This window comes from Leptopilina boulardi, unplaced genomic scaffold, assembly GCF_019393585.1.
Source record: "Leptopilina boulardi isolate dan_hultmark-lab unplaced genomic scaffold, ZJU_Lbou_2.1 LbouV2_401, whole genome shotgun sequence".
NCBI lineage: Eukaryota > Metazoa > Arthropoda > Insecta > Hymenoptera > Figitidae > Leptopilina > Leptopilina boulardi.
The window spans coordinates 255,085-282,663 of record NW_026137976.1 but is presented as its reverse complement, the minus strand read 5'-3'; the positions used below and the strand labels follow the sequence as shown (position 1 = coordinate 282,663).

Below are 27,579 nucleotides of genomic sequence, written 5' to 3'. Positions count from 1 at the left end.
CATTGACATCCTTTGGGAAATATAATAAAAACGAAGAGCGAACAAAAAAGAAGAATAACTTGATTGGCTCCTAGTTTTATAAAATTATTAAAAAGAAATTCCAAAAATGCTATTGTATTACAAAAAAAAAACCTTTTCTATATTGTAAATATTTGTAAAAATTCGCAAAAAAATATTTTAAAAATATAACTTCATACATTGAAAAAAAAAAAATTTATTTGATTCAAATAAAAATTATTTGGTTCAAGTAAATATTTATTTGATAATAGTTAAGTAACCGATTTTATGAATCAAATAAAAAAAATTTTCATTGTATTACCTATATATTTGTAACTAAAAAAAATTTGAATGAAAAAAAAAACATGAAAAGTGATATAAAAAAAAACATTGAAAAGTATATCGTTGACTTGTTTAAAAAATATTTATGCTCATTAAAATTCAACTGTTCACGATAATTATATTTAAAAAAAAAAATGGTAAATGTGAAAATTTCATATCAATTAAAAATTTATTAACTTGAAACAAATTCAACGTAAATATATTAAGAATTTGCATATAACTGAAATAAAAACCATTAAATTTAAATTCTTTGAAAAATTAAATACGCATTATACATATCTATTTTCGTTTTCTGTTCGCGGATAAAATTCATTTTAATATTTAAATTTTCAATTTTCGAACTCTAATTTAATTACCCAATTTATTTTAATAGGAAAATCCACGGACATTATTTTATATATATATATTATAAACTTGATAATTTTCTTTCTCGACAGTCATGACTAATCCATTATTAAGCACATAGACACTTGAGTAAAAAATTAATTCCGTTTAAATTTCTTTTCTGGTATATCATCAATGTCTACAGTAAAGGTATCCGGCAGTGATTTTTATTTTTATACTGTATAGAAACGTCAATTCCATCAATGAATAGCGTGCAGTGAAATCCTTTGTTCTTGGGGAGATAAATTTCTTCGATCAACTCTGCTTACACGTTCATGGGACGTTGACGAGGGAGGGGGGGGGGAGGGAACTTTACGATCGTTGAGAATAGGTTGTATATAGGGAGGCGGCATTTAGAGTGAGACAGCCATTTCTGAGACTTGTGGGAAGAATGTATGTAAAAAAAAGAAAGAGAGAGAGAGAGAGAGAGAGAGAGAGAGAGAGAGAGAGAGAGATTTTCAGTCAAAGAGTATTTAGGATAAAGAGATATATCAGCTTTATACACATAGACAGACGATACATGAAGGCGGGAGAGACGAGACGTTCGTCCAGTTACGCGCGGTGATTAGCGATGCTTGTCGTAGGTCGGTAGCTAGACAACCAGGAAACGAAAGTTTCTCGGGCTTCAAGCCAGGCGTCTCGATGACGGCCAACATTTTCAAATGATTCTTAACGCTTGCATAAATCAACACACTTTACAATTTTAACGATGAAATGTGCGTAAACATTTTATAGCCGACTTTCGATGTCAAGGCAACACTATTGGAGAGATGAAAGAAAATAGATTCTTCTAGCAGGCAATACACTGAAAAAAAAAATTATTTAATTCAAACAATCGCTTACTTGACTATTATCAAATAAATATTTATTTGTATCAAATAATTATTTATTTAATAATAGTCAAGTAATCGAGTATTTGAATCAAATAAAGTTTTTCTCAATGTATAGTATGTATATAAAAGATTAAAAAAATTTGCATCTTAAAAGACTCGAACCCCTGCTAAAATATAACAATATCTCTTGCCCGAGACTTACGCCGATTAGTGCACCTAACCACAACACAACAAACATTTTGGACAAATATCAAGAAATATTCTATTATGCAAATCAAATAGAATATTCTTATCAAATTTTTAAAGTGAGTTTGTAATTTTTTTTCCTGGCTAAAATTTTTTTCATTTCAATTATAATTTACAGTCAATTAATTATATATACTAAATATAAATTACTTCTATATCTAATTCGACTTTAGAATATAAATTTTGTGTTTTTATTGTATATCAATTTGCCTGAATGTAGATTGCGTGTTTTCCGAAAGCACGTATCATATTGGTCGTGATTGCAAACCAGCAAAGCGATGTGGTATAGGTATAAAATAATGTGTATTACAAGTCATTCACTGGAATAATCTCGAGGAAAGTATATTCGCTTGCGTGTAATCATATTCCGTATGTCAGTAGAGCGTTTCCTTCTGACATGAAAGCTTATTTTTAGGTATATATAGGAATAAATCAAAAGAAAAGTTTAAGTATGTAATAAGATGAGCATTTACATATATATGTTTATATTATATATAGTTAGCTGTATATTAATTTTTAGTTTAACTAGACTCCTCTGTCGAGTTGAGAGAACTCGGATAATTATTGTTGTGAACAGTTCACCTCAAACATCACTACTCGAAATAGACTCTCTACAGTCTATAATATGCAACCTGTACAAACGCCGACACCGTGAATGTCGTTATCAAGAAAGTTTATCCAGTTTACTACTCATCTCTAGAAACTACTATCGGAGGCGAGTCCGCTTTGAAATCATGTCACTCAAAACCACAAATGATAGTTTATAAAGAGAGCTATGCCCAACTAGTGCACTGAAAGACTATTCGTTTGATAAATTAATATTATTTGTTTTTGATTATGATTCTTAAATGATTTAAAATACTTTTTTCTCGAAACACGGACACTTTTTACAAAATCAGCCAAAATTCTCATCTTATAAATTTCCTAAATCCAAAAGACTGTACAAATCCATAGAAAAACGCGATTGCAAAACGAAAAAATTGAAAAGTAATCTAATAACAGCTTATTCGACTTTGTGCTCCCTGCATGCTTCTGCCATCTGGCGGCGGCAGGAGGTAAAGAATCTGTCATTATATTACTTTTTGTTTTACAATCGCGTTTTTGTATGGATTTGCACAATCTTTGGGATTTAGGAAATTTATAAGATAAGGATCTCTGGCTGTTTTTGTAAAAAGTGTCCGTCTTTCGAGAAAAAAGTATTTTAAAAACAATGTTTATCATTTTCACGTTGAGTGCCCTTTTTATAGTGCGATAATTAAAGGTTTCTTCTAGTCAAAGAATTTCAGAGACCATTCGACTCTCTTAAATAAATTTTCTCCCTCTTAAAATCGTTCTTTTAACATTATAATTTAATTTTTTGAAATCGAACACAAACACTACAGCAATATAATTATTTATATGTCAGAAATAATTATTTTATCATTTATTACAGTATTTATTGATTGAATAAATTCTGTTTCCCCATAAAACACTGTTTTTATATAAAAACTTTTTTTTTTTTAAATCGGGCAGGTAAACTGATTTTAAAAACTATTGAGAAATGTTTTTCATTCATCTAAGAATCACATACTCAAAAAGAATTTTTAAGTGCCAACTCATTTTTATTTAAACCACCTTGTGGCGCACCGTGGCTCTTTTTTTGTTTAAAAAACGAAAAAAAAAAATGAAATCTCCACAAAATTTCAAATTAATTCATTCAGTATTTTACGAGAAAAATAGTCGAAAAAAATACCTAACATTAAAAACATAACAATTTTATGTTGTTAAGGATATTTTTTTATTTTTCGTACAAGATTCAAAGATTGAATGAAAATTGCGTGATAGTGAGAGCGTGCGCGTTTTTGGGTCAATTTTATACTGGACTTTAATCAGATTCCGTAAATTCTTGGAAGACAAGAGTGAATAATCTGGAATAGAATGGAGCGAGTGTTTGGTAATAAAGGGCAGAGAGAGAAAGAGAGAGACGGGGAATTTCGTTTTGTGTGATATATACATGTAAAAGCGACGTGCAACGTGACTGTCTGCTTCTAGCGACTCATTACACTAAATCAAATGTCGAGTCCAAAGTAATTCCACGAATGTCAGCTAACTAAACTAAGTTATTCTCGGTCCTTTAGTACGTTTACTACTGGCACGTCACTCAACAAGTGACTGACGAATCAAACCAATAAAATATATGAATATTGCAGGTACTTGAATATTAAATTCAGGCTTTGGATAAATCTGTCACACTTAAAAATTTAAACACATTATTTCACTTATGCGGTATTTTCATATTGATTTTATGTCTTATTAACGAAAATCTGATTTGCAATATTGGCTCTCGCTGTTTTTAATTTCATTTGCGCGATATATACTATATTTCAAAGTTCATTGAACTCATCGCGCGAGTTTTATATGTTTAAATGTGTTATAAAACGATGGAAATTGAATTGTTTTAATTTTCAAATATACTTCATAATATATTTATAGAAGAATTTCTCTCTTGAAAATTTCGAGTTAAAGCAGATATTCTAAATCGGGAAGGATAATAAACTTCCCTTCGACAAAATTCATTTTTAATAATTCAAATAAATGATGGAAGCAGACTATGTTAAATATTCGTAAAAAATTTAAAGAGTGTATTTTAAAATTTATGGAATATTGATTTTTTTTAAGGGGACTTTCTGGTTTAGAATTGACAAAAAAGGAAGGTTTTAAAACTTTTATTGTAAGAACAGTATTAAAGAAATTGTAAAAACTATTTTTGGACATTGTAGCACATTGCGTAGAGAAAATTTAAAAAATATGTTTGAGTGTATTTAGTTCAATTTCATAGCTGTAGGTGGCGTCTTCCAAAAGATACCTTTTTTTTGGTACGTTAGTTTCCGGGCAACCTGTAATACATAAATTCAAGTTCCAAACGGGAATCTCTTCATAAGGATTTATTCTGGGGCCTAAACCTCAAAAACGATTTTTTTTAAAGGTTTTTTTATTTTTTATGTACATTTTTCTCAAAAACTCGCAAAAACGCCGTGTTTTTGGGTCAATTTACCTCCATATAAAAACACAGGGGGTAGAAATATGAGTTTTTAGAGGTTTAGGCCCCAGTTTTTTAAATAAAGAATCGAAAATTTTTTGGGATTTCAAAATCGGTTAGGTAGATTTTGAGAAAAGCTCTGTACCAGTTTGAAAAATGAGTTTTCGAGAAAAACGCGTTCAAAGTTTTCATAACATAGTTCATTGAGTCATGAATATCAAACAACTTTTTATTACAACAGAACTTCGTATCCCGCTGTTTTTAGGGTCGCTGATTATGAATTTGATGTCCGTTTTGGAAAATTCAAAATGGCGGATCCAATATGGCGGACGAAAAAATAAAAATTCAACCGGATTTGCTTAAAACTTGCTATTCAGGGGTTTTTGGGGTCGCTGATTACGAATTTGATGTCCGTTTTTGAAAATTCAAAATGGCGGATCCAATATGGCGGACGAAAAAATAAAAATTCAACCGGATTTGCTTAAAACTTGCTACTCGGGGGTTTTTGGGGTCGCTGATTACGAATTTGATGTCAGTTTTTGAAAATACAAAATGGCGGATCTAATATGGCGGACAAAAAATAAAAATTGAACCGAATTTGCTTAAAACTTGTTACTCGGGGGTTTTTGGGGTCGCTGATTATGAATTTTATGTCAGTTTTTGAAAATTCAAAATAGCGGATCCAATATGGCGGACTACAAAATAAAAAATTAACTTTTTTAATTAATTAAACGGTTCCTAGAACGTTAATGTTTTGTGCCTATATTCATAACTAGCAATCTCAAAAGGCCACAAGTAACCATTTTCAACTAAATTTAATTAATTTCTTAATCTTTGTCCGCCATATTAGATCCGCCATTTTGTATTTTCAAAAACTGACATCAAATTCGTAATCAGCGACCCCAAAAACCCTCGAGTAACATGTTTCAAGCTAATATCAATAAAAGAGGAACACCAAATATGTAAATAAGATAACTGTAGATTGTTGTTGAAATACATACCGTCATAAATATTGTTATAACTTTTGTTTTTGTAAATATTTTTTAAAAAACGTTTTGGGACAGTAATTCTATGATACTATGGAACATTTTTAAGCAAAAAAAAAAATCGATTTTTTTGAAATTCTAAACCAGAAAGTCCCCTTAAATTGATCTTATTTTAATTAGAAAATTTATTATGGTTATGTAAATGAATTTTGTCATAAAGTTACACATGAAGCCTCCAAATTTTATATAATATGATAACATGCATTTAATCGAAAGTAAAACAATATAAAATATTATCTTTCTTACCATAGAATGGAAAATAAAGAAGTGCCACATGGAAAGCTTACCTGAAAGAGAAAAAAAAAGATAAATTATTCTTTTTATTCATTTATCTTTAATAAATGATAAATAAAAAAAGAGTTATATTTTTATAAATACATTTTCTATTAACATTCATAAAATATGTATAGTCTTTATTAAATATTTACTAAAATATGCGAAAATAGTCTTCATATTCAATTTTTAAATACTTCTTTATTGAAAAAAAAATTTATTTCATTCAAATAATCGCTTACAACTTTTTAAATTCATTTGATGACCTTTTATTGTACTAGACACGGAGTATAGTTAAAAAGTAGTCAAATCTACATAGTTTTTTTTCAGTGTATCAAATAATTATTATTTCAGTCAATTAAATAATATTTGCTTCAATGGTCAATTTTTAAGACAAATTACTGCATTAAAAAAAATTTTTTTGTTTCAAATAAAATTGTTACTGGACATATTATTAAATAAATAAATAAAATGTACGTTTTTTCTTCGGTGAAAAAACTAAAAAAAATGTCTGTTAAGTGAAACTGTCAAGTGTCTTTAACAAAGACACTTAACTAAATGATAATTTTTAGAGATACTCGTTTTTAGAGTGTTTTCACGTAATATCAACAAACGTGGTGTAATAGGGAAAACTTGAAAAAATAAATAAAAAAAAATCTATTGTCAATATATGCATATACATATAATTGCAGTATACATATTTCGAAAGGAAAATGACACATCCTGGTCACGGTTAACGTGTGTATTGTATTATATATACATATGTGTATGTGTTGTATAAGCTCTCGCGGCTTTAATATTACTCCTGGTAGGGAGTGGCTCGCGACTGTAAATCATACCTGACAAGATAAAAGCTTATCCGTGGCTGTTAAACGAAAACACGAGAATTCGGTCGGGTATTCGTGTCACGTTATTCGCGAACAATGCCACCGTGGATAGATGTGCTTTTTAACTTTACTTAACTTTCTAAAGCACCCGGGTCGCTCGCTCCTTCTTTTCCAACAAAAGTTTCTTCATCCCTTTGAAAATTATTTTTGAAAGGTGGGAAATATTCTTATAGGAAAAGTTTTTCTTCTTCCTTCGAGAACAACGAGATTTATTAACATTGTTTCCAAATTAAATTGATCTCATGCATAATGTACGACTATACTCTAACCGCAAACAAAGTTATTATTTTTTTTTCCTCTTAAATGAAAACAAGCATTTTATCGACAGATATAATAATTAATTTGGTAATTTCTCCCACGAATTAAAAATAAATTTTTTTTCAATTACATTTTTAGTAATAAAAAATAAACTATGAAATCATAATTTTATATTGAATTACAAATTTTACATCGAGTTATATTTGTAAAAAAAAAAACTGCCCGTGTTTTTTCAGTTATACAAAATGTGAAATAATTTTGCATTTATTATTGTTTTCTTTTAGTTACTCTGTAAAACAAAATAGTGGTAAATATAAATACTTGTGTGAGAAAGGATGACAAGATATTTATATTCTCGAGAGGAGACGGTTCTTCCGTCGATACACCTGAATCCAATAAAGCAAACTATATGTATATATGCAAACGTCCTGAGTGTTGACAATGTATCCTACATGTTGAACGTTATACGTGGTAGTCAAAGTGGCTTAAATATGCAGGAAGCGAGACTAGGGATTTAGTTGTGGTTACTTGTGCACATATTGGCACTTAGCCATTCAAATGAAACTGTTTTGTCTATAGTCCTTTCTCTAAAATTCTCATTGATTTACTTCTTTTTTCCAATTCTCTCTAATTGTTTAAACATTAACGAACATAGATAAAATATTCTATTTTAAGAACATGCATTCTCCGGCTACTAGTCTTAAAAAAAATCGAATATTTTTTACAATTTTTTTTTTCAAATTTTAAAGAAATGTTTCTTTATTTATACATTAACAGTTTGAAATTTTTAAAATTTATTTTTTTTAATGTAGCAATTTTTTAAAAATTAATTATTGCAAATTTTTTAAATTTTATAGAAGAAAAATAATTGCATGAAATTATTATTTATAAAAAAAATTTCTCTAACCTTAATTTGCAAACGATGGTATCATATATTTCGAACAAGATCCTGCCATAAACACACGCGATTTAAAAAATTTCGAACACTCCCGAAACCGCATGTTTAAATTAAAAAAGAACATTTCCTAAAGATTTAAGCGATCGCGATTTTTAAAAATTTCGAACACTCCCCGAACAAAATAATTACTAAAGTGACAAAAAAAAAAAAATTAACATAGACTAATTTTTTCATTAACGAATTAAAAAATGCGAACACTCCCGAAGATATATTTTAAAATTTATACACTCACGTTGTGTCTATACGTCTAAACAGGTCAATACACAAATTGCAACTATAATTGAATTATATTTGGAATTTTTCATTTACATTGTTATGACTTTCGTCTTTGTATACGTCAATGTAAACAAATTTCTCGGGAAGCAGGTATAATAAAGAGGTAATAAAATTCTAAAATCCCTTCGACACATTTAAAATATTTAGAAATTATCAATTTTGATTTTATAAATATTATTTTACTTTTATAAATTAATTGAAATTTTTAACTTATAAGTGAGAAAAAATTAAACAATCAATTAAATTAAAATACAATCTATTATACATGGAAATTGGTTTAAATAGATATAAATTAAACAGAGCAAAAATCTCTGGATGTATACAGTTAAAAATTTCCTTATCATTGATTTTTTTTATTAATAAAATACTCCGAATTCCATATGAAAACTATGAATCCATAAAAAAATAAAATTAAGCGTTAATGAGTATGAAGTATTGTCAAAGATCGTTTTGAGAGTTAGCAAGATATTTTGAGCAATGTGTCATCCGACACATATGTTTGGAGTGTTTATTTTCGCAACATTCATAAGTGCAAGGGGATTCAGGAAAACCTTTTTTTAGGTATACCTATAGCAGAAGAGGATTCTCATCTCATCGTCAGTAAAGGGAAAGAGAAGTAAAGAGTTATACACTGACAAGGGACGAAAACGACGACGACGAAATTGCCGCAACTGAAAACGCCTACATCAAAGACCCAACGGTCACGCTCGTTATTTTATTACGCGACAAAAATCTTCTCTTTTATTTATACATATAGATATATTACGAATAAGAAAAAAAAAAATTTTTTTTAATATACCAGAAAATAAGAAAGTCACTGCACCCAGTTATAAATTTCATATAACATTTTTTCGAGATATTTTCTTATTTAATTCAACTGGATTTATTTAACGAATTGTAATATGTAGTTTAAAAATTAATTTAAAAAAATACATTAGTAAAATTAAAATAAAAATGCAAGAAATATAATAAATATTAATTTCAAACAATTTTAGAAGATCTAGATTTACTCCTTTTGAAAAAAATTATTTTTTTCCAAAATATTTTGTCAATAATTATTTTTTTAACATTTAGTTTTTTTTTTCTTTTAAATCAGACAAAAATTGCAATTTTTAACCAATTTTTATAAACAAAAGCTCATTTTACTCAGTGAAATATTCTCTACAATTGTTACCTTTTTTATATTGTAATAAGTATGTTCTTAAAAAGTTATTTAATAAATAAAATTTTAATTGTTTATAACTTTTTAAGAACATACTTATTACAATATAAAAAAGGTAACAATTGTAGAGAATGTTTCACTAAGTAAAATGAGCTTTTGTTTATAAAAATTGGTTAAAAATTGCAATTTTTGTCTGATTTAAAAAAAAAAAAAACTAAATGTTAAAAAAATAATTATTGTCAAAATATTGTGGAAAAATTAATTTTTTTCGAAGGGAGTAAATCTAGATCTTCTAAAATTGTTTGAAATTAATATTTATTATATTTTTGTTTGCGTTAAAAATAATTTTTTAATTTTGACAGGTTTTTAAGGTTATGTTGACCCGCCACCCTCCTTAATTAATGTGTCTGTAAAGAATTTATTAAATCTAAATTTAATTAATTTTCAAGAAATATTAACGAAATACCTATACGACATATAAAAATGAATTATTCATCAATAATTTATGAAATATCTGATCAAATTGACAGACAATGTTGTCATTGTCTTTTTTCTGCACAACAGCAATATATATCGCTTAAAAGATAAATACACTTTTTTCCCATCCTCCCCCCCCCCCTGTTTTCCCATTCTCCATAGCGACCGTCCTCTTATTTTCTCTTTTCTGAAGACACCGTTATTTACGATCCGCCCTTCGAATCTCGAGAAGGTCCTTGCCTCAAAGGGAAGACTTATAGATACGTCCTCTTTTGCTAACCGTTAAAGTGGATGGAAAATTAAACGAGGAAAAAAGTAAAAAAAAAGAGTCAAAAATGAAGGAAAACAGCGAGTGGTAGGAGGATGATAATAAAAAGAAAAAGTAGAAAGATAAAGGGGAATGAAAGATGAAAAAAGAGGGATATATTCGTCTCATGACGCAACGGGGTTTCACGAAAGAGAGAGAGAGAGAATTCTCTATGTCGACTTTGCTACGACAACTTGGATGAGCACGACGAGAATGAGAAAGTCTTTCTTGCGAAACGAAGAGGTCAGAAAAGAGTTGGTGGAGGAGGAAGACGAGGAGATTGAGGCGTGGAGAGAAAGAGGGAGAAATAGGTTTACATGGTGGCTTTCAGCCAGCTTTATTTCCACCTTGAAGATCAGCACGATCTTGATTCAACGCTGACGTCTGTCGCGAATCAAGCGCGAGGTTATCTCATGTTTCCTCGTAAATCTTGTTTGGAATGTGACAACAGTGACCTCCGCTTCCGCAAATCATGTTCAAATCTACTCACGCCTCTTTCTTTTTAAAAATAAACAACAAAAATTTTTTTGCTTATGTAGAAAATGCTTTTATAAATACTATAAAAAATTTCATTACATTTATTGGAGCGCATGATATTATCCCATATTAGGATTTTCGTTTTAAAGAATATTTTATTAAGTATACACTGAGAAAAATATGCTATTGAATCAACAGCATTTCTGCCAAAGGTATAAAAATTATTGATTAAAAAGCATATGCTATAAAATTTATAAAATATTTTATAGATTCTATAGCATATATGCTTTTTACTAAACACAATTTTTATTTCACACATATTCTAACCAAATGATTTTGTTGCAAACACAACATTTTTTTGTGTGTAAATTTTCCGGAAATCCTTCTTTGAGCCTGGCTACACCGAGAGCCAAGCAGAAGCGTTAATTTTGATGCTCAGGCGTATTAAACGAGTGGACTAAATTTTGCGTCTGCGCAGAATGTTTGTGTACATCTGCGACCATGGTTGCGATAGCGACAGGTTAGAAAAGTGGTCGCCAAAGCAAGCGAACTTTTCTAACCTGTCCCTATCGCAACCATGGTCGCAGATGTACACAAACATTCTGCGCAGACGCGAATATAATCTACTCGTTTAATACGCCTGAGCATCAAAATTAATGCTTCTGGTTGGCTCTCGGTGTAGCCAGGCTCTATATGGATCTGTAAAATAAAAATTCTGTCGAATGAAAATTCGGTACTTAAAAATTCATTTAATAAAAAATTCTGTTAAACGCTAATTCGAAAAATGAAAATTCATTTAAAAAATAATTATTATTAATAAAATTCTTTAAAATAAAAATCCTAACTAATGACTTTTAATTAATAATCATCCATTTATAGCAATACTTTTATTTTCCATTTAAAATAACAGTGTTGCATCTTAATTTACTTATAGTTAATATAAAAGAATCAAATTGATATAAAAATTTGGATTAATTAATTAATTAAGCTCGGAGGCATTGCGAATTCAAGGAAAGTATATATATATATATGCATATAATATATATATATATATAGAACTCTTTATCAAATAGGAATCAATGCCTGATATATGTGATTTGAATTTTTCATGAATGAAAAAAGTGCTTCTAATTGTAAAATCGATACGCTGCTCGTTACACACATTTGGCAAAGTTGAAAGGAACTTTAGTTGTCGGATAGAACAGGTATATAGAATAAAAGTTTTTTTTTGGGTGGGAGGAGAGAGAGAGGGGGGGATAAAAGGTTTAGGAGCTCGATAAAACGTGGTGCCATTATTGAAGTCGAGGTAGAGTTACAGAAAAAAAAGAAAAGAATGAGAAAAAAAGCGCAAAAAGATATAGCGTGGTCTCGCGATTTCAGAAGGGTCGAGTAGATTAAGCGAGTTCCAAGGGGGACAAAGACTCTTTCTCCCATAGGGAGGGCCAAGGTGCCCAACCTTCTGCCACATAATCTTTATCCGATCCCAAGCCGACCAGAACCATCACTATTATAACTATATATATATATATATATACATACACCAACACTATCGCTATTATGGCAAAACTGGCTGATTCTTTGCTTTCCTGACTCAGCGAACGGGTCCTCTCTCCTTCCTCCAGCATCTTTTAACATCACTTCTCGTATCTCTCTCATTCTTTCTTTCTATTCCCTCCAAAGTCTTCTTTAGCTTCTACTTCCTTATCCGTGGCTGAGTCGCCAACGACTCTTTTGTTTGTGAACCGGTTCCTCTTGCAGTTCCTCGAACCATTTATTCCTCGGCGCGTTGTGCTGGCTACACTGGTACTTATCCCTTTTTCATCCATCTCTCCCTCTTCCGCTATACTCTTTTACTAAACCTTCTTTTTCGGACATTTTTCATTTATTTTCTCTATTTCTTACTCGATTCTCATTATTCTGTGACTTTTTTTTTATAAAACGAACTACAACTTTGGACTTGAAAGATTGAAATTATAATTGATTCCAATTCAAAAATTCAATTTCTCGAAACTAATGGAACTTAAGGAAATATTGTTGTCCTATCTGGTGGTAATCTAAGACATTTATTAGACTTTTTTGAAATTTTATAAATAATACAACAAGACAAAAATATTTTATTAGCATTTATTTGAAACCAGATAGAACAAAAATTTTCCCAAGTGTCACTTTCTATCGAGAAATTGAATTTTTGAGTTTGGACAATACACGTAAAATGCATTTTTAATTATCCTGAGGAAGCATCCGCCTTTCTATTGGTATACATCTTATCGCGACTTTGAATTATTATTATTATTATTATTATACTCGCATCTCACTCTCGAGCTCTTGTTTCTTGTGAGTGTTTATTTGCAATGCTCTCGATTCGAGAGATCCGTCAACGCACTTCAACCATTGGCCTCTGCTTAATCGAGTTGGATGTGTGTATATAGCGAGGTTCATGAATGAACCAAGTCAAATACTTTCGAGTTGACTTGCCACGGAAGGTGGAAAGAGAGGAATGGTTCGACCCAACAACTTTCGACAGGTTCATCGATTGCGTCGCGCTCATCGACCCCGCGTATTGACCTCGTTTACTTAAGCTTCATCAATCACGCCTTTGTTTCTTGTTAATAAAACATGTCCATATGGTATAAATTTACCGGCAAAAGAAATTATATACAAAAGTTTTACTTCCTATATTATACAACGTATTTAATTATACTTATAAATAATTCATTATTCATTGAATATTCCTTTAATAACGTTGATATTTTTATAACAATTTGAAAAATAATGGTCTGAGTAAAATTTTAACTTTCTTTATACACTCAGAAAAAATTTTTTTTGAATCAACCAAATAAGTATACCGAACTTTTGCAATGAAAAAAATAAAAATTTATTTAATTGAAATAATCGATTCCTTGACTATTATCAAATAAATATTTACTTGAATCAAATAATTTTTATTTCAATTAAATAAACTGTATTTGAAACAAATACCATCTCAAATAATAATTATTTGATAATAGTCAAGTAACCAATTATTTGAATGAAATAAATTTTCTTTCAGTGTGATTGAATCAATAAAAAGTTTATTTGACGATCAATCAAATTCTTTCTAAGTTCGAACAATTTATTAAAATAAATCAAACGTTTATTTAGATCAAATAAATATTTACTCTAATCAAAGAAATTTTGTATTTGAAATAACCAAAAAATTGTGTTAATAATAAGAAATTGTATAGTTTATTATTTAAAAATCATTTTTTCATTAAGAAAATCTATTCCCTTTATGAGATGAGGTGATTGCCATGAAATTGATTCGTAAAAACAATCTGATATGTGATAGTGTTGATGCGAGAAAAAGGGGGATTTCATGGTGAAGAGGATGTGGGGGGAGGATGTTTAGTGAAGCAGGAGCCACTGCCCGTAGGAAATTGAAGGCTAGATAAGCCTTTATTGGTCGATAACGATTAATGAGTCTGCGTGGGATTGCAGCCAGTTGCCTTGTCGTCATTGGTCAACAACTAGCAATCATATACAGAGCGGTGCAGTTCCGCGGTTGATTATCAATTCAATTTTGTACTATCGACATAGAATCAAATGCAAATTTCATTGAGAGTATGTTTTTAAAAAAAGAATTTATGAGAATTACACAATTGCGCATTATAATTATTATGCCAGCATTTGAAAATGTTTGCTATTAAACATTTTCATTGTATACCATTTGATCGCACTCTACTACATGGAACATGTTAATTAATTAGAAAATTAAATTAATTAATAATATTTATTTATATTTTTGATAATTGTTATATTTTTATCATTACAACTCGAGAAAAGATTATTAATTAATTATTTAAATTAAATAATAATTAATTCACATGTTCTAAACTCTAAATTCAAAAAATTATATTTTTCAAAAAATAAATTCTCTTTGAAAAATGCATTTTATATATGGAGTGAATGTACCGGTAGTATAGCTTGGGTGGTGAAGCATCTTGGCTTGCGGTCACCAAGGTTAAGCACATCTAAGCACGGTTAGTAAATTGGATGGGTGACTCTGATAAAATAATGAGAATATTACCTTTTTCTAGTTGTTGAGAAACTGGACTCTGGGTCCTTAGGGATGGTTGTAACTGAGCTGCATTTACTGGACGTCCTCTTGGCCTTCGACCAGGTCGTGGCTGTAATAAATAAAAATTATATTTATTAAAAATAATAACTGTATTGTTTTACAAAAAAATTTGTCTTGTAAGTTGTAATTAATTAATAATATATAATAAAACGCCTTTTTCACAGCGTGGATAAATTTAATCCTTCGCGAGATTAAAGGCAGGATTTTTTAATATTAAAACAAATAATTCTTCTTACTAAAAAAATATAAATACCAAATACAATACAAAAACAAGAGTTTTTTAAAATTGCAAAAAACTACTAAACACTTTTCTGGGTGCTGAGGAAGTAGAAAAGGTTTTTATATGATCAGACAGAATTAATATTACGGAATTGAAAACTAAAGTCAAAAAAAAAAACAATTTCACTAATTTAAACAGTGAAATTTTATTGAAAATTTATTCAAAGCTGATTGAATTTTCAGTTATTTTTTCAGTTTTTACTAATAATAATAATTGATGAAAAAAAAAAAAATTGAAAATACAATTATTTTTTTTCTACTAATTTCCAATGAAATTCCACTTAATGAAATTGTGAGAAGAGAGAAAATTTCAATGTTTCAGACATAAATTATTAAAAAAAACTAAAAATTGTAGTTTCAAATGTCAACTTCTAAAAATGATGTTTTTTCCGAGAAAAATCTTTGCCAAAGAAGTTCTAACCTGACACACATTTCTGTCTTTTCTTTTTCCTTTTTGTCATTTCTGGCGCATTTTTCGAGCGAGATAAAATTCGTCGACTATTTCGAATTCTTCCTTTCTCTTTTACTCCGTTTTCCAAGTCGCGCACATAATTGCAAAGTCAAACCAAGGGAATGAGAGTAGATGTCCTGTGTATACATATATGTCTCGTCTCGTCTCTCTCTATCTCTCTCCCTCTTTTGTTATGTCGCTCGTAAAAGGTTCAGAGGCTTTGTTTAAAGCGTGCATTTATTACCACAGATAAACGCGACGCGCTCCACGAGTTGACGGTCAGTGATAAATAAAACAGGTCGGTCGCGGGTGAAGTAATCCAATTCAATGTACTTTGCAAATCTAACATTGTATGTGCGCATCTATATACATGTGTGTGTATGTGAATTATAAGGTTATTTGTATGCATGTTTGCATTAATATGACGCAAGAGACGCAACAACAAAATCCTTGGGATAACACGAAAAGAGAAAAAAAAATTCATTTTTTTCCTCTTTGCGTTTTTTGGCAATGAATAATATATATATATATATATATATATATATATAAATATATAATAATTAATTGAGAGTTATATGAAAAATTATGTACATGAAATTCTGAATGTTCAAATGAACGAAAAATTTTTTACTACTTTTTTAACTTGAAATTTTATTTTAAAAAAGTATTCTATATATCACATATAAATTAATAATTTATTGAATGTTTAATGTATTTTTTTATTTTTCACTGTTGCAGTAATGTGAAAAAAAAAATTATGGACAATATAAATGATTTCATTTTCAACATTCAGAACTTCAGGCACATGAAAAATTGTTTAATACTTTAGATATGTTATATATATATATTTTTTATATATACTAGGGGGGCTTCGCCCCCCTGCGCGCTTCGCGCGCCAACCCCCTATTTTTTATTTTTTATTGGTTTTGTAGATGTTTGAGTTAATGTTTAAATAATTTCTGGAATTTAAAACTATTATTAATATTTTATTATTTATTTCTTCAAATGTTATTTACGATTTTTATTAACAATAATTTTTATTATTTTTAATTTTTAAAACAAAATTTATCTAATTTTTTAAATTTTCCAGCTAAAATTTGACCTACATTTAAGGTTATGTTCGTTTTTTGGTAATTTTCCTTCAAAGTTTGACCTACATTTTGAAGTTATGTTTGTTTCTTTGTCTTTTTGCACCAAATTTTCGCCTAAATTTTGAGGTTATGTTTGTTTCTTGGTCGTTTCCCGACAAAATAACTTAACCTTAAAATTTATATCAATTTCGGCGGAAAATCCACCTCTCCTTCAACGTAAGAAAGGAGGGGGGGCTTGCGTCTATATTCACAGTCTTGAAACGAACATAACCTTTAAATTCAGGTCATTTTTGGCAGGAAATCTACCTCCACTTGCTATATTTAGAGGCTTGAAACGAACATAACTTCAAAATTTAGGTGATTTTTGGTGGGAAATTCGGAGAGAGGGTAAGGGAGGGGGGAGGACTTGCGGCCCTATTCAGAGTCTTGTAACGAACGTAACCTTAAAATTTAGGTCATTTTTTGCGCGGAAGGGGGAGGAGAGGGGGGGACTTGCAGCTATATTCAGATGGGTCATTCCATATCAAATGTAACCAAATATTGTACTATCCATGTAAAAAACATGGGTTGGCTCACCCTTACCTAACCTTGTCAAAAACATGTGTTGGGTACACTTGACACGGAATGACCCATCCTTGTCAACATTTCTGAAACAGCGGCGGCGGCGAAATCTTTTTATAATATGGGTCATTCTACATGAAGTGTAACCAACCCATGTTTTTGATATGGTTAGTAGTTTTTGGCGGAGGAGGGGAAATGAGAGGAGGGAGGGGGGACTTGGGCTATATTTAGAGCCTCGAAACGAACATAACCTCAAAATTTAGGTCATTTCTGGCGGGGGAGGGGAAAGGAGGGGGGATATCCCCCCTCCTAGGTCAAAATTTGCTGAAACAGCGGCGGCGAAATCTTTTTATAATATAGTAATGATAATGATATAAATAATACAATGTTAGCATATATATATATATATATATATATATATATATGCTGTGAATAAAGCGAATATTATTTTGACCAGAATTTGAATTTATAAATTTTTTAAAATTACTCCTGCAATAAAAAATAAACAAATTCAATATTTATTAAATTGTTAATTTATTTTTTCATAAAAAAAACTAATATTTTATAATAAAATTTGAATTTAAACAAATGGTAAGCAAAAATTTTTCTTTCATTTGAACATTTAGAACTTTCTTAAAGTTCGTAAATATTTACTAAAATTTCTACTATAATTATTGAAATATTAATATATTTTTTCTTTCAGTGTAAATAATAATTTAATTAAATGAAATTTTTTATAAAAGTCGCACAATCTATTTTCTATAAACATTATACAAAATATATTGTGTTTGTTTGCAAAAGCAAACAACGTTTTATAAATATTATAAAACTTTTTAAAAATCAGAGAAATTTTTTTTTTTTTATTTAAGTTACAATGTGTTTTGTTAACTTCACAAACTTATTTTTTTTTCCTGTAAATTTACCAGACTTTTTAACTTCGTCAAAGAATTTATATTTTCCATTTTCTTCTCCGCGTGAGTTATCATATTTTTCAGAAAGGATGCAGTGACCTAATATTTACAAATGTTTACCACACTTTTTCTCTTCTGGAATTCCTCGCAGTACCACACGTAATCCTCAAAGGGAGAAAAAGAGAGAGAGAGAGAGAGAGAGAGAGAGAGAGAGAGAGAGAGAGAGAGAGAGAGAGAGAGAGAGAGAGAGAGAGAAGTAACGTGGTGCTTGGATAACGTAAAGGAAGAAAGAGAGATAGAGAGCGAGTGTAATAGAAAGAGAAGTCGTGCATTCAGCAGCAGACACTTCCAAGAAGTTCCCTGTTTAAACTGCAGATCTCGCAGAATTAATTTTCCGAGTCCTCTCTTCGCCTGTTCAATTTCCCCCCTGCGCGCGTTCGAAACGAGCTTCTAGCACGACGTGGAGTTTGCTCTGCGCGCCCCTTTCTTCTTCTCGAAATACCACGAGCAAACAGTTTCGTTCACGTAGAAAGAAGAATCCAAGGCGATGTTCCGTATGTGTTTTATTGCAAATTGAGGTTAAAGTCTTTGGCAGATGGCCAAGTATTCACCTAGGCGAGCACATTGCATAGATAAATACATATAAAAGCGGGCACAACTTTAATGTTGCTCGTATATAGCGTCTGAGAGAGGAATTGTTTAGGAATATATATATATATATATATACAAGGTAGGTGCCCTCATATATGGAGTCAAGCATGTACATGTGCAATTCAAGTTCTAACATTCAAGTTATACACCAAAGTAAGACATGACCCATTGCTCTTGTGTACAAGACAAAGGTACGTCCACACACGCCCAAGTTTTAAGCAAGCACGGAAATTACATGAAATAAATATAGTTATATATTCTACTCTAATATATATATAATATATATTCTACTCTATATTATAGGAGAGTATTTTATTACAAATAAAACGACATGATTTAATGATAATTTAACGATTAAGGTCCCATTTAATAATAAATTTAATTATTTGGTCCTAAGTAGAATTAAAAAAAAAATTTGTTGACAAAAGCATGAAGGAATAGTTATTAATTCACTATAGCAGTAATAACTAATCAATAACAAAAGCTTAAAATATATATATATATATATTTTTTTTTTAATGCGATCTCATTATTAATTGCACTTTTACTGAATTTTTAATATAATGAAAATACTAATTTGAATATCTCTTATAAATAAATTTATGAAGTTTAAAGTGAAGACGAATAAGGAAAATCAATACATTAAAAGACAGCTTAAATATTTCAAGAATTCAGTGCAATTTCCATCGCGTCTAATTAAATAACTGAATACGATTCCACTTTTATAAATTACTAATTGAAAATATCCTGTGTCAAGTTAAGAATGACTTTTTTCCATTCGTATAGATGCTGAAGTCCACAACATTTATAATCAAAAATTAGTAGTCAATTTTTATTTAACATGGAAAATTATATTTATATTTATATTTTACAGTCAAAAAATTATAAATTTTTTTCATTCTAGAAAATATTATTTCTTTGAAAATCGTTTATCATAAACGTTGCGTACTTCAGCATCGTAGAAAATTCATTTTTCAAAGTAAAACAATTTGTTTTAAATATACTTTCTATAAATAAAAAATAAATAAAATAAAAAAAAAATTATATTTAAAAAATGTGTCTGAAGTTCTAAATTTTCAAAATTCGCTTATGCAATGTAAACAATAAATTATCATTATTTTAAAAAAAGAAAACTGGTAATATATATATTAATACATTGTAACGTATCAACAATATTAAAAAAAATTAACAAAGAAAATGAACAAATGAAAACACATTCTCAAGATAAAAAATAGAAATAAAGTTTTTTTTTGGTGTTGATGTATATCGCCCTTATTTTTTGCTATATTGTACGTCTTTTTTCTAGAAAACATAATATTTTATAAATTGAAATTAATTCAAGAAACATACATACGCAAAAGGAAAAAAAAACTTGGAAAATCCACTATAAATATAATATATATTTACACCTCATTTAAACGTGAATTTCAAGTATTTACTGCGACCTAGAAAACTTAATCGGTTGCATATAGCAGTAAAACGTGTTGCCATGTATGCAAAAGATAATTATTACACTAACTTATTAGCCGTGAATGTCGATTGTAAATTGCTCAAAGTAATCAAGTCAAGTTCTCGTCCGTTAAACATATAAATATATATATATATATATATATATATATATATATATATATACCAACATCGCGAATAATGAGTGGACAGTATAAAATCTCTTTTCCGGAATATGTTAATTCACAATATATGCTGCTCTTAAGAAAACAAATCTTTAAAAAAAAAATTATTAAAAAAAAACTTTTCAACTAGTTATTTATAATCACTAACCATTATTTTTAAATGATTAATAATTTAATATTTATTTTCATTATTATACAAAATAATAATTTTTTAATTTTAATTTCGGCGCGATTTTTAAAATCAACCAATCAAAAATTATTCATAAAATTGTGATTGGTTGATTTTAAAAATCGCGCTGAAATCTTTCTGTCGATTGTTTGTTCGGCCATTTAAAAATTCGGACAAATAAAAATTCTATCAATTAGAAATTCTATTAAATGATTTGTCGGTTAAGTAAAAATTCTGTAGTATGAAAAATCGATTATATTGAAATTATATCAAATAATAATTCGAACAAATGAAAATTCATCTAAATGAAAATTCTATTCAATGAAATTCTACCCAATAAAAATTCTATAAAATGCCGATTATATGTTAAATGAAAATTAGAGCAAATAAAAATTCTGACAAATAAAAATTCGAAGAAATAAAAATTCTGTGAGTTGAATTTTCCGTTATATAAAAATTCTGCCATATAGAAAATCGGATTGATGAAAATTATGCCAAATGCTATTTCGAACAAATTAAAATTCGGCTCAAAACTGATTAGGACAAATAAAATTCGATAAAATGTAAATTATGACTAATGATTTTTAGAACATAATCATGCGTCCCGATTTTATTTAAGACAACTAATTTTTTTTTACCGTGGGTCTCACATTGGACGGCGGAATCTTACATTGGGCTCTATGCTCAATTTGAAAATTAGCTTCCAATTTCTAATCCTGTGATCTCAAAATCCCTCCAAGATGCGATTTTTTAAAATTTATTTAGCTGTTGATAAATTTTGGACCCAATATCTTAGATTGGGCCCAATATTTTGGGCACTTATACCACATGTCTAAACGCAGAATTTCATGGGGATTACGAATTTGATACTGAAAATTAGTGGTCTCATTTAAGAAAACCACTTTTTTCATTGTAGGGCCCAATTTTTTGGTTTCAAAGATGTACATCTTTTTGTTTGAAACAACTTTTGTCTTGAACATTTTTTACAAAAATTCGTACTTTTCGAGATATTTGCAAGTTTCCATACTTTTGGAACACCCTGTATATATATAAACACGATTTTGCAATTTCTGTGTGAATAAAGAAAAAGAAAAAAAAACACATATAAGTATCTTTAATGGAATATACGTTACTCGCGTGCCTGTATGTGTGTACGCGATATTTATCGTTTTGTGTGTGCTAGAGAGCAAGCGCATACGCATCCCACGCGTTGAATTACGAGACGATAAGCGAAACGGGCTGAAAGTTGCCATGCTTGTTTACCAATTTTTGTCTCTTTTTTTCAAACAAGTAAACCAGTCGCGGTTGCCAACCGGTTTGAAATACCGGTAGAGTGTATCCTGTTAATACATATATAATACTGCAATCTGTATATATATATGTGTGTGTGTGTCTCCACACATTTGTATATATGTCTCCACAATCTTCCGTTCGTCTCCTTATACAATTCAACTTGAAAAATCAACCACGTCCTGTGAGAATCTTCAGCTTGATGATCTGCTGCTTGAGATCTCTCAGATGTTACCGACATTTCGATGTTCTGCGATTCGCAGAACGAATGTCGGTTGACGGGACGAGGTCAAGATTAGTTCGACTATAAAAATGACAGTTCCAAGACTTTTTTTTTCTATATTTTTGCAAAAAAAAAAAGACACAAACCTACACTGAAGAATGTCAACAAAAAAAAATAGTCTTAAAAATTGAAATCAATATAATTATATTATAATAGTATTGTTGTAATTTTGACCTTGAAACATTTTTTCATATGTAGACAATTTTTTACATATATATCACCGAAAAAAATCTTCACCTGAAACAACGATAAGTTTCACTGTAACAGCGATGTGTTTCACTAAAACAACGAAAGTTTTCGCTATTTTAGAGAAACATATAGCGGTTCCAGATAAAGATTTTTTCTGTAATAAAAAAAAAAAATTTGAAAGACAATTTTTTCTACTTTTTAAAATAACTTTATTAACAATTAAACGCAAATTGAATGTATAACGATAAAACTTTATAACACTGAAAATATATTAGAAAAATAAATAAACAAACAAAAATAAATTAAAGTATAAATAAATAAAAAGAAAAAAAATACAAATATTGATAAGAAAAAAAAGTAATACAACGAATAAATAGATATAAATACAAAATAATTTTTAAAAAATTATAGAGTAAATAAAGTAACAAAAAATAATTATAACCTTTATAAATTGTATATAACTGAAAACAAAAAATATAAATAATATTCAGTAACAATAATAATTCAATTATTCTTTCTATTTTAACAAACAATTGTTAGTAATTTCCACTGTATTTAGACAACTAGAATATTATATAAGTGAAATTAAAACACTAAAAGCGATAAAACTTATTTTTTTTAAAAGTCGGTTTTTGTTATGTAAAATGATACATTATTAACTTTTTTTTTATTGTAATGTGTCACGACTCAGAAAAAAAATAAAGAAGTTACAAAATGTAACTAATATTAAATAAAAAAAAACAAATAGATATAAAACTTTAAAAAAGCTTTATTCTTTAGCTGAAGTTTTTTATTTTTACTATACTTTTTATTTTATATTTGTCTCACATTACTGCGACAAGATTTTATCAAAAGACATTATTTATATTTTCTTCTTTATTTTTAATGGCGTCTTATATTAACAAATTGCCAGTACTAGAAATATATTTAAAAACTTTTTTTTTTTCTAATTTAAAATTCTTTTTTGTCACACTGACTGTCATTTCTCCCCTCTGTCTAAATTGAATTCACTCATCTTTGCTCCCATCTATCTCTTTGGTACATATATTTGACTCACACATAAAAGTCAAATAGCCTGAGGGCATATCGATATAGGAAAACTTGCTTCAACACTTTATTGCTCAGAAAATCTACATATATTTACTTTATTCTATTCTGCTAATTTTTTTTATAATCAAAACATAAAAACAAATTAAATTCCAAATTATGAAATGAAACGAAATTATCAAATTATAACTTTTCTTGTTATTTTGTTATAAAATATAATAAAATGAAATTATTCGAAATACTTGAATTATTTTTGATTCATCGTGTTTATTCAAATGTTCTTTCTTTATATATATTGTGGAATAAAATAGAAATAAGTCAAGCATGATTACTCGTCTAAGAAATTTAACACAGTTTCTGGAATTCTCCTATTTTCCAAGTCATGCATTCAGGGCACTTTGCATTGCCGGCTTTTATTTGTCATGCATATGTATTTGGGTAAGCTCAACGAAGTACTTTACGTAAATATAAGCAGACTATATCTGAATAACGCGATTTTTGCTCTCATGAATAATTTTTTAACCATTTCTCAAGAGTTTCTAAAATAATCAACTTGAAGATAGAAGATTTCAAATGTGATTTCAAATTTATAAACAAGTCCTACTGTTTTAAAAATTATTTCACCTTTAAAAAATTATTTAAATATCTCCAGAAAATCATGTACCTACAAAAAATGCTAGATATAATTTTTAAAAAACACGAATATTTTTTTTTTAATTGAAAACTCAAACAATTTAATAAAACAAAAATAGAAAGATCAATATATATAATTTTATAACCATCTCCATATTACTGTATATATTATTCGCTGATTTAAATTAATGTAAATTTATTTGGATAATAATCGCACCTGTTGAAAAATGTAATTACTATGCTTGGACTTAAAAATGCCTCTTTTATTATATTAAGTACTGAATGTTAACAAGTTACCAATGCTAATAAGTAATCAGTGCTAATAAGTCGTTCACTCTAACAGGTAACGTTTATGCTAATAAATCATCAATATTAACAAGTAAAATATAATCAATATAAAATAAAATGCATAAATTTAAAAACCAAAAATAAAAAATATGAATTGTAATTTTTCAATTTCATATCGTTTTACAATTAAGATAATGTTTATTTTACTTCAAAAAATTGTTAAAGTTTCTCTCGAAGAATGGAGAATCTATATAGATAAAAGCAAAGATATTTTAGTGTAAAGCGAGTAGATACTATCGATCCTGTAGGTTATCCGACTGCCAACGAAAATTCATTTAGTTTCTCTCCCTTTCCTTCAATTTCCTTCTACACATATATATATATATATATATATTTCTCTCATCTCCCAAACTCCTATCTTTCGCATATAATGGATCCCAAACTTGGATATTTCTCATTCCTCTATACTCTTTGAATCTCGTTTTTAAGCCTATTCATTTCTCGATTATCGCACATTCTAGTACACACAGACAGAGAAATGTATGTATTCTCAAAATATCTTTGAACCTTGAATTCACTTCTCAAATAGTGAAAATCAAGTTACTCTAAACCATATTCAATCTAGAAGAATTCAATTAAATATACTGAAAAATTATTCGAGTAATTCAAGATTGAAATCTTCAAAATTTAAAACAATTCAGACACCCAGAGAAATGTTTATTTATTTGAACCAAATATATATGTATAATATATTTGAATTAAATAAACGTATATTTGTCTCAATGTCCACTATGTTATAAATAAAATTTTTATTTAAATCAAACAAAAATTTATTTTACTCTAAGACAATTCAATATTAAAATAAACAAATATGCAAAAATATGAGAAAAAAACACCGACTTACGTTTTTCTATTACTTCCAAAAATTGAATAAATGATAATCCAGGATTATCCGAATAGAGTCATTTGATTATCCTGGCTGACACTATTGACTTGACACCACACTTATTATTATGTTTACGCTTGACAATGAAATTACACACACGTTGAATGATAAACTGTTTTCACATATAACTCATAATCGGTCTTTATATATGTATATTTATATAATCCGCAAATAGAGATAAATCTCTCAGTCATCTACACGTTCAAAGTTACTTGAAGTTGAACTGAAAAAAATTTTATCAATGCAGGATATTGTCCTCAAAAGTTTAGAATCGATTTTTCAAGAATGTGGCACCGACGTGGCACATAGAAACTGGTGCGAATATAGCGTCAACAATATTTTCTATTGGCCGACTATCCACCCTTCCATACCAACTTTGGAATGACCAACTTTCTTATATATTATGTATTTTTTTTACACTCACGCCTAAATGCTTTCCAGGAAAAATGACCATAATTTCACTGTGTTTACCAGTAATCGATCGATATCTAATTTTTTTCAATACCATACACTATTTTACTATTTGTAAATACCTTACAATATATAAGTGTCTATGCAATATCACTTTTTATGATAAGCAGGAATATGATTGTTTTGTTTTTCAAAAGAAACTATTTTTAAAGAATTCTATTATATATTCTTCGAATTCAATATCAATCAATAATAATAATAATAATAATTAGTAGACTATTCTGATACTTTTTTATAGTAATAGAGATATTTCACTAAAAGAACAATTTATTTACAATCAAGGAAAATTATATTAAGAACAATCGTATTACACTTAAAACAAAAATGTTGATTTATTTCAAATAATCGGTTATACTTGACCATTATATCAAATAAATATTTCATTGAACCAAATAATTTTACCTTAAGTCAATTAAATGTTATTTGTTTGAAATACAGATATTATTGGTTTAAATACAATTTATTTGATTAAAAATAAAAAAATGATTTAATACTATTTATTTGATATTAAAAAAGTAACCGATTATTTTAATTAAATAAATTTAGATTTTTTCGCAAAATAATAGATTGAACTAAAATTTTGCAGAAAACTCAAAAGTAGTAATAAGGAATTGCTATTATGTACCAGGGTGGTATTAAATTAATTACAACATTAATGAATATTGTAATTCTCAAAAAATTTATTTCTGAAAATTAACTCTTTGTTAACTTTATTGGTATTTTAAGAAAAAATTTGAGGCAATTTGAGTTCTTCACAAAATTTCAATTCAATTTTTTAAGTATTTTGCGAGATAAACTGTGGAAAATATTTACTAGTAAAAATAGCAACAATCACATGACCTTAAAAAGAAAAAATATTTTAAAATATAATTTATATGATATATTCTCAACATTATATATATTAAACTTTTACTCATAGAAAAAATAACTAAAATTAAAACAAGCAACTAAATTCTATTGGAACATTAGCAATTTTACTGTTGTATTAACAAAATAATTCCTGGAATAATTGAATTATGAAAAAAAAAACTCTAAAAACTAATTAATTAAAACTCTTATTAATTTTAAATAGCATCAATGAATAAACTGTAATTGCAGCAAATAATGAAATATGAGTTGTATTCCTAACTACACTTCTTTATCAAAAATGATAGTCACACTTCTTAGCTATAACGACCAAACCATCGTTCATAATTTCTGATCATTACATTTGCATATTTTCTATGAGCCAACATATCATCGAGATGATCGTTAAATTTATCAGCAATTGAAAGTGAGTCAGCTTCCTATTCGACATATATACCTGAATAGAATTTTTAAAAAAATTTAATCAAGTTTCAGCTTATTCAAAATAAATCAATAATTGTTAAAAAATCATTTTTCGAACAGTTTTTTTTTTTAATAATATTAAAGAAAAACTTTTAAGGCCTTTGACCGGTGAATAAATTATTATTACTAAGTTATCAATTAATTATAAACTTTATAATTAAAATATAATAATCAAAACCACTTTCTTCAAAAAAAAAAAAAAAAAAAAAATGTATAGAAAATTGTAGATATCCCCTGTGAATATTACTAAATTTCTATATATATATATGATCTAAATAAAAAAAACTGTTCCGCCATTAT

At 28.3% G+C, this 27,579-nt stretch overlaps 1 protein-coding gene across 3 annotated transcripts in view; it reads right to left on the bottom strand.

The window, feature by feature from the left end:
• LOC127289282 (probable JmjC domain-containing histone demethylation protein 2C) overlaps nt 1-27,579 on the bottom strand; it is a 325,511-nt gene that overhangs the window by 190,852 nt on the left and 107,080 nt on the right. For all 3 annotated transcript variants that reach the window (XM_051317121.1, XM_051317122.1, XM_051317123.1), the window contains exon 7: nt 15,009-15,108. In XM_051317121.1, coding sequence (XP_051173078.1) covers nt 15,009-15,108 — 100 coding nt within the window. The remainder of the gene's footprint in view (nt 1-15,008; nt 15,109-27,579) is intronic.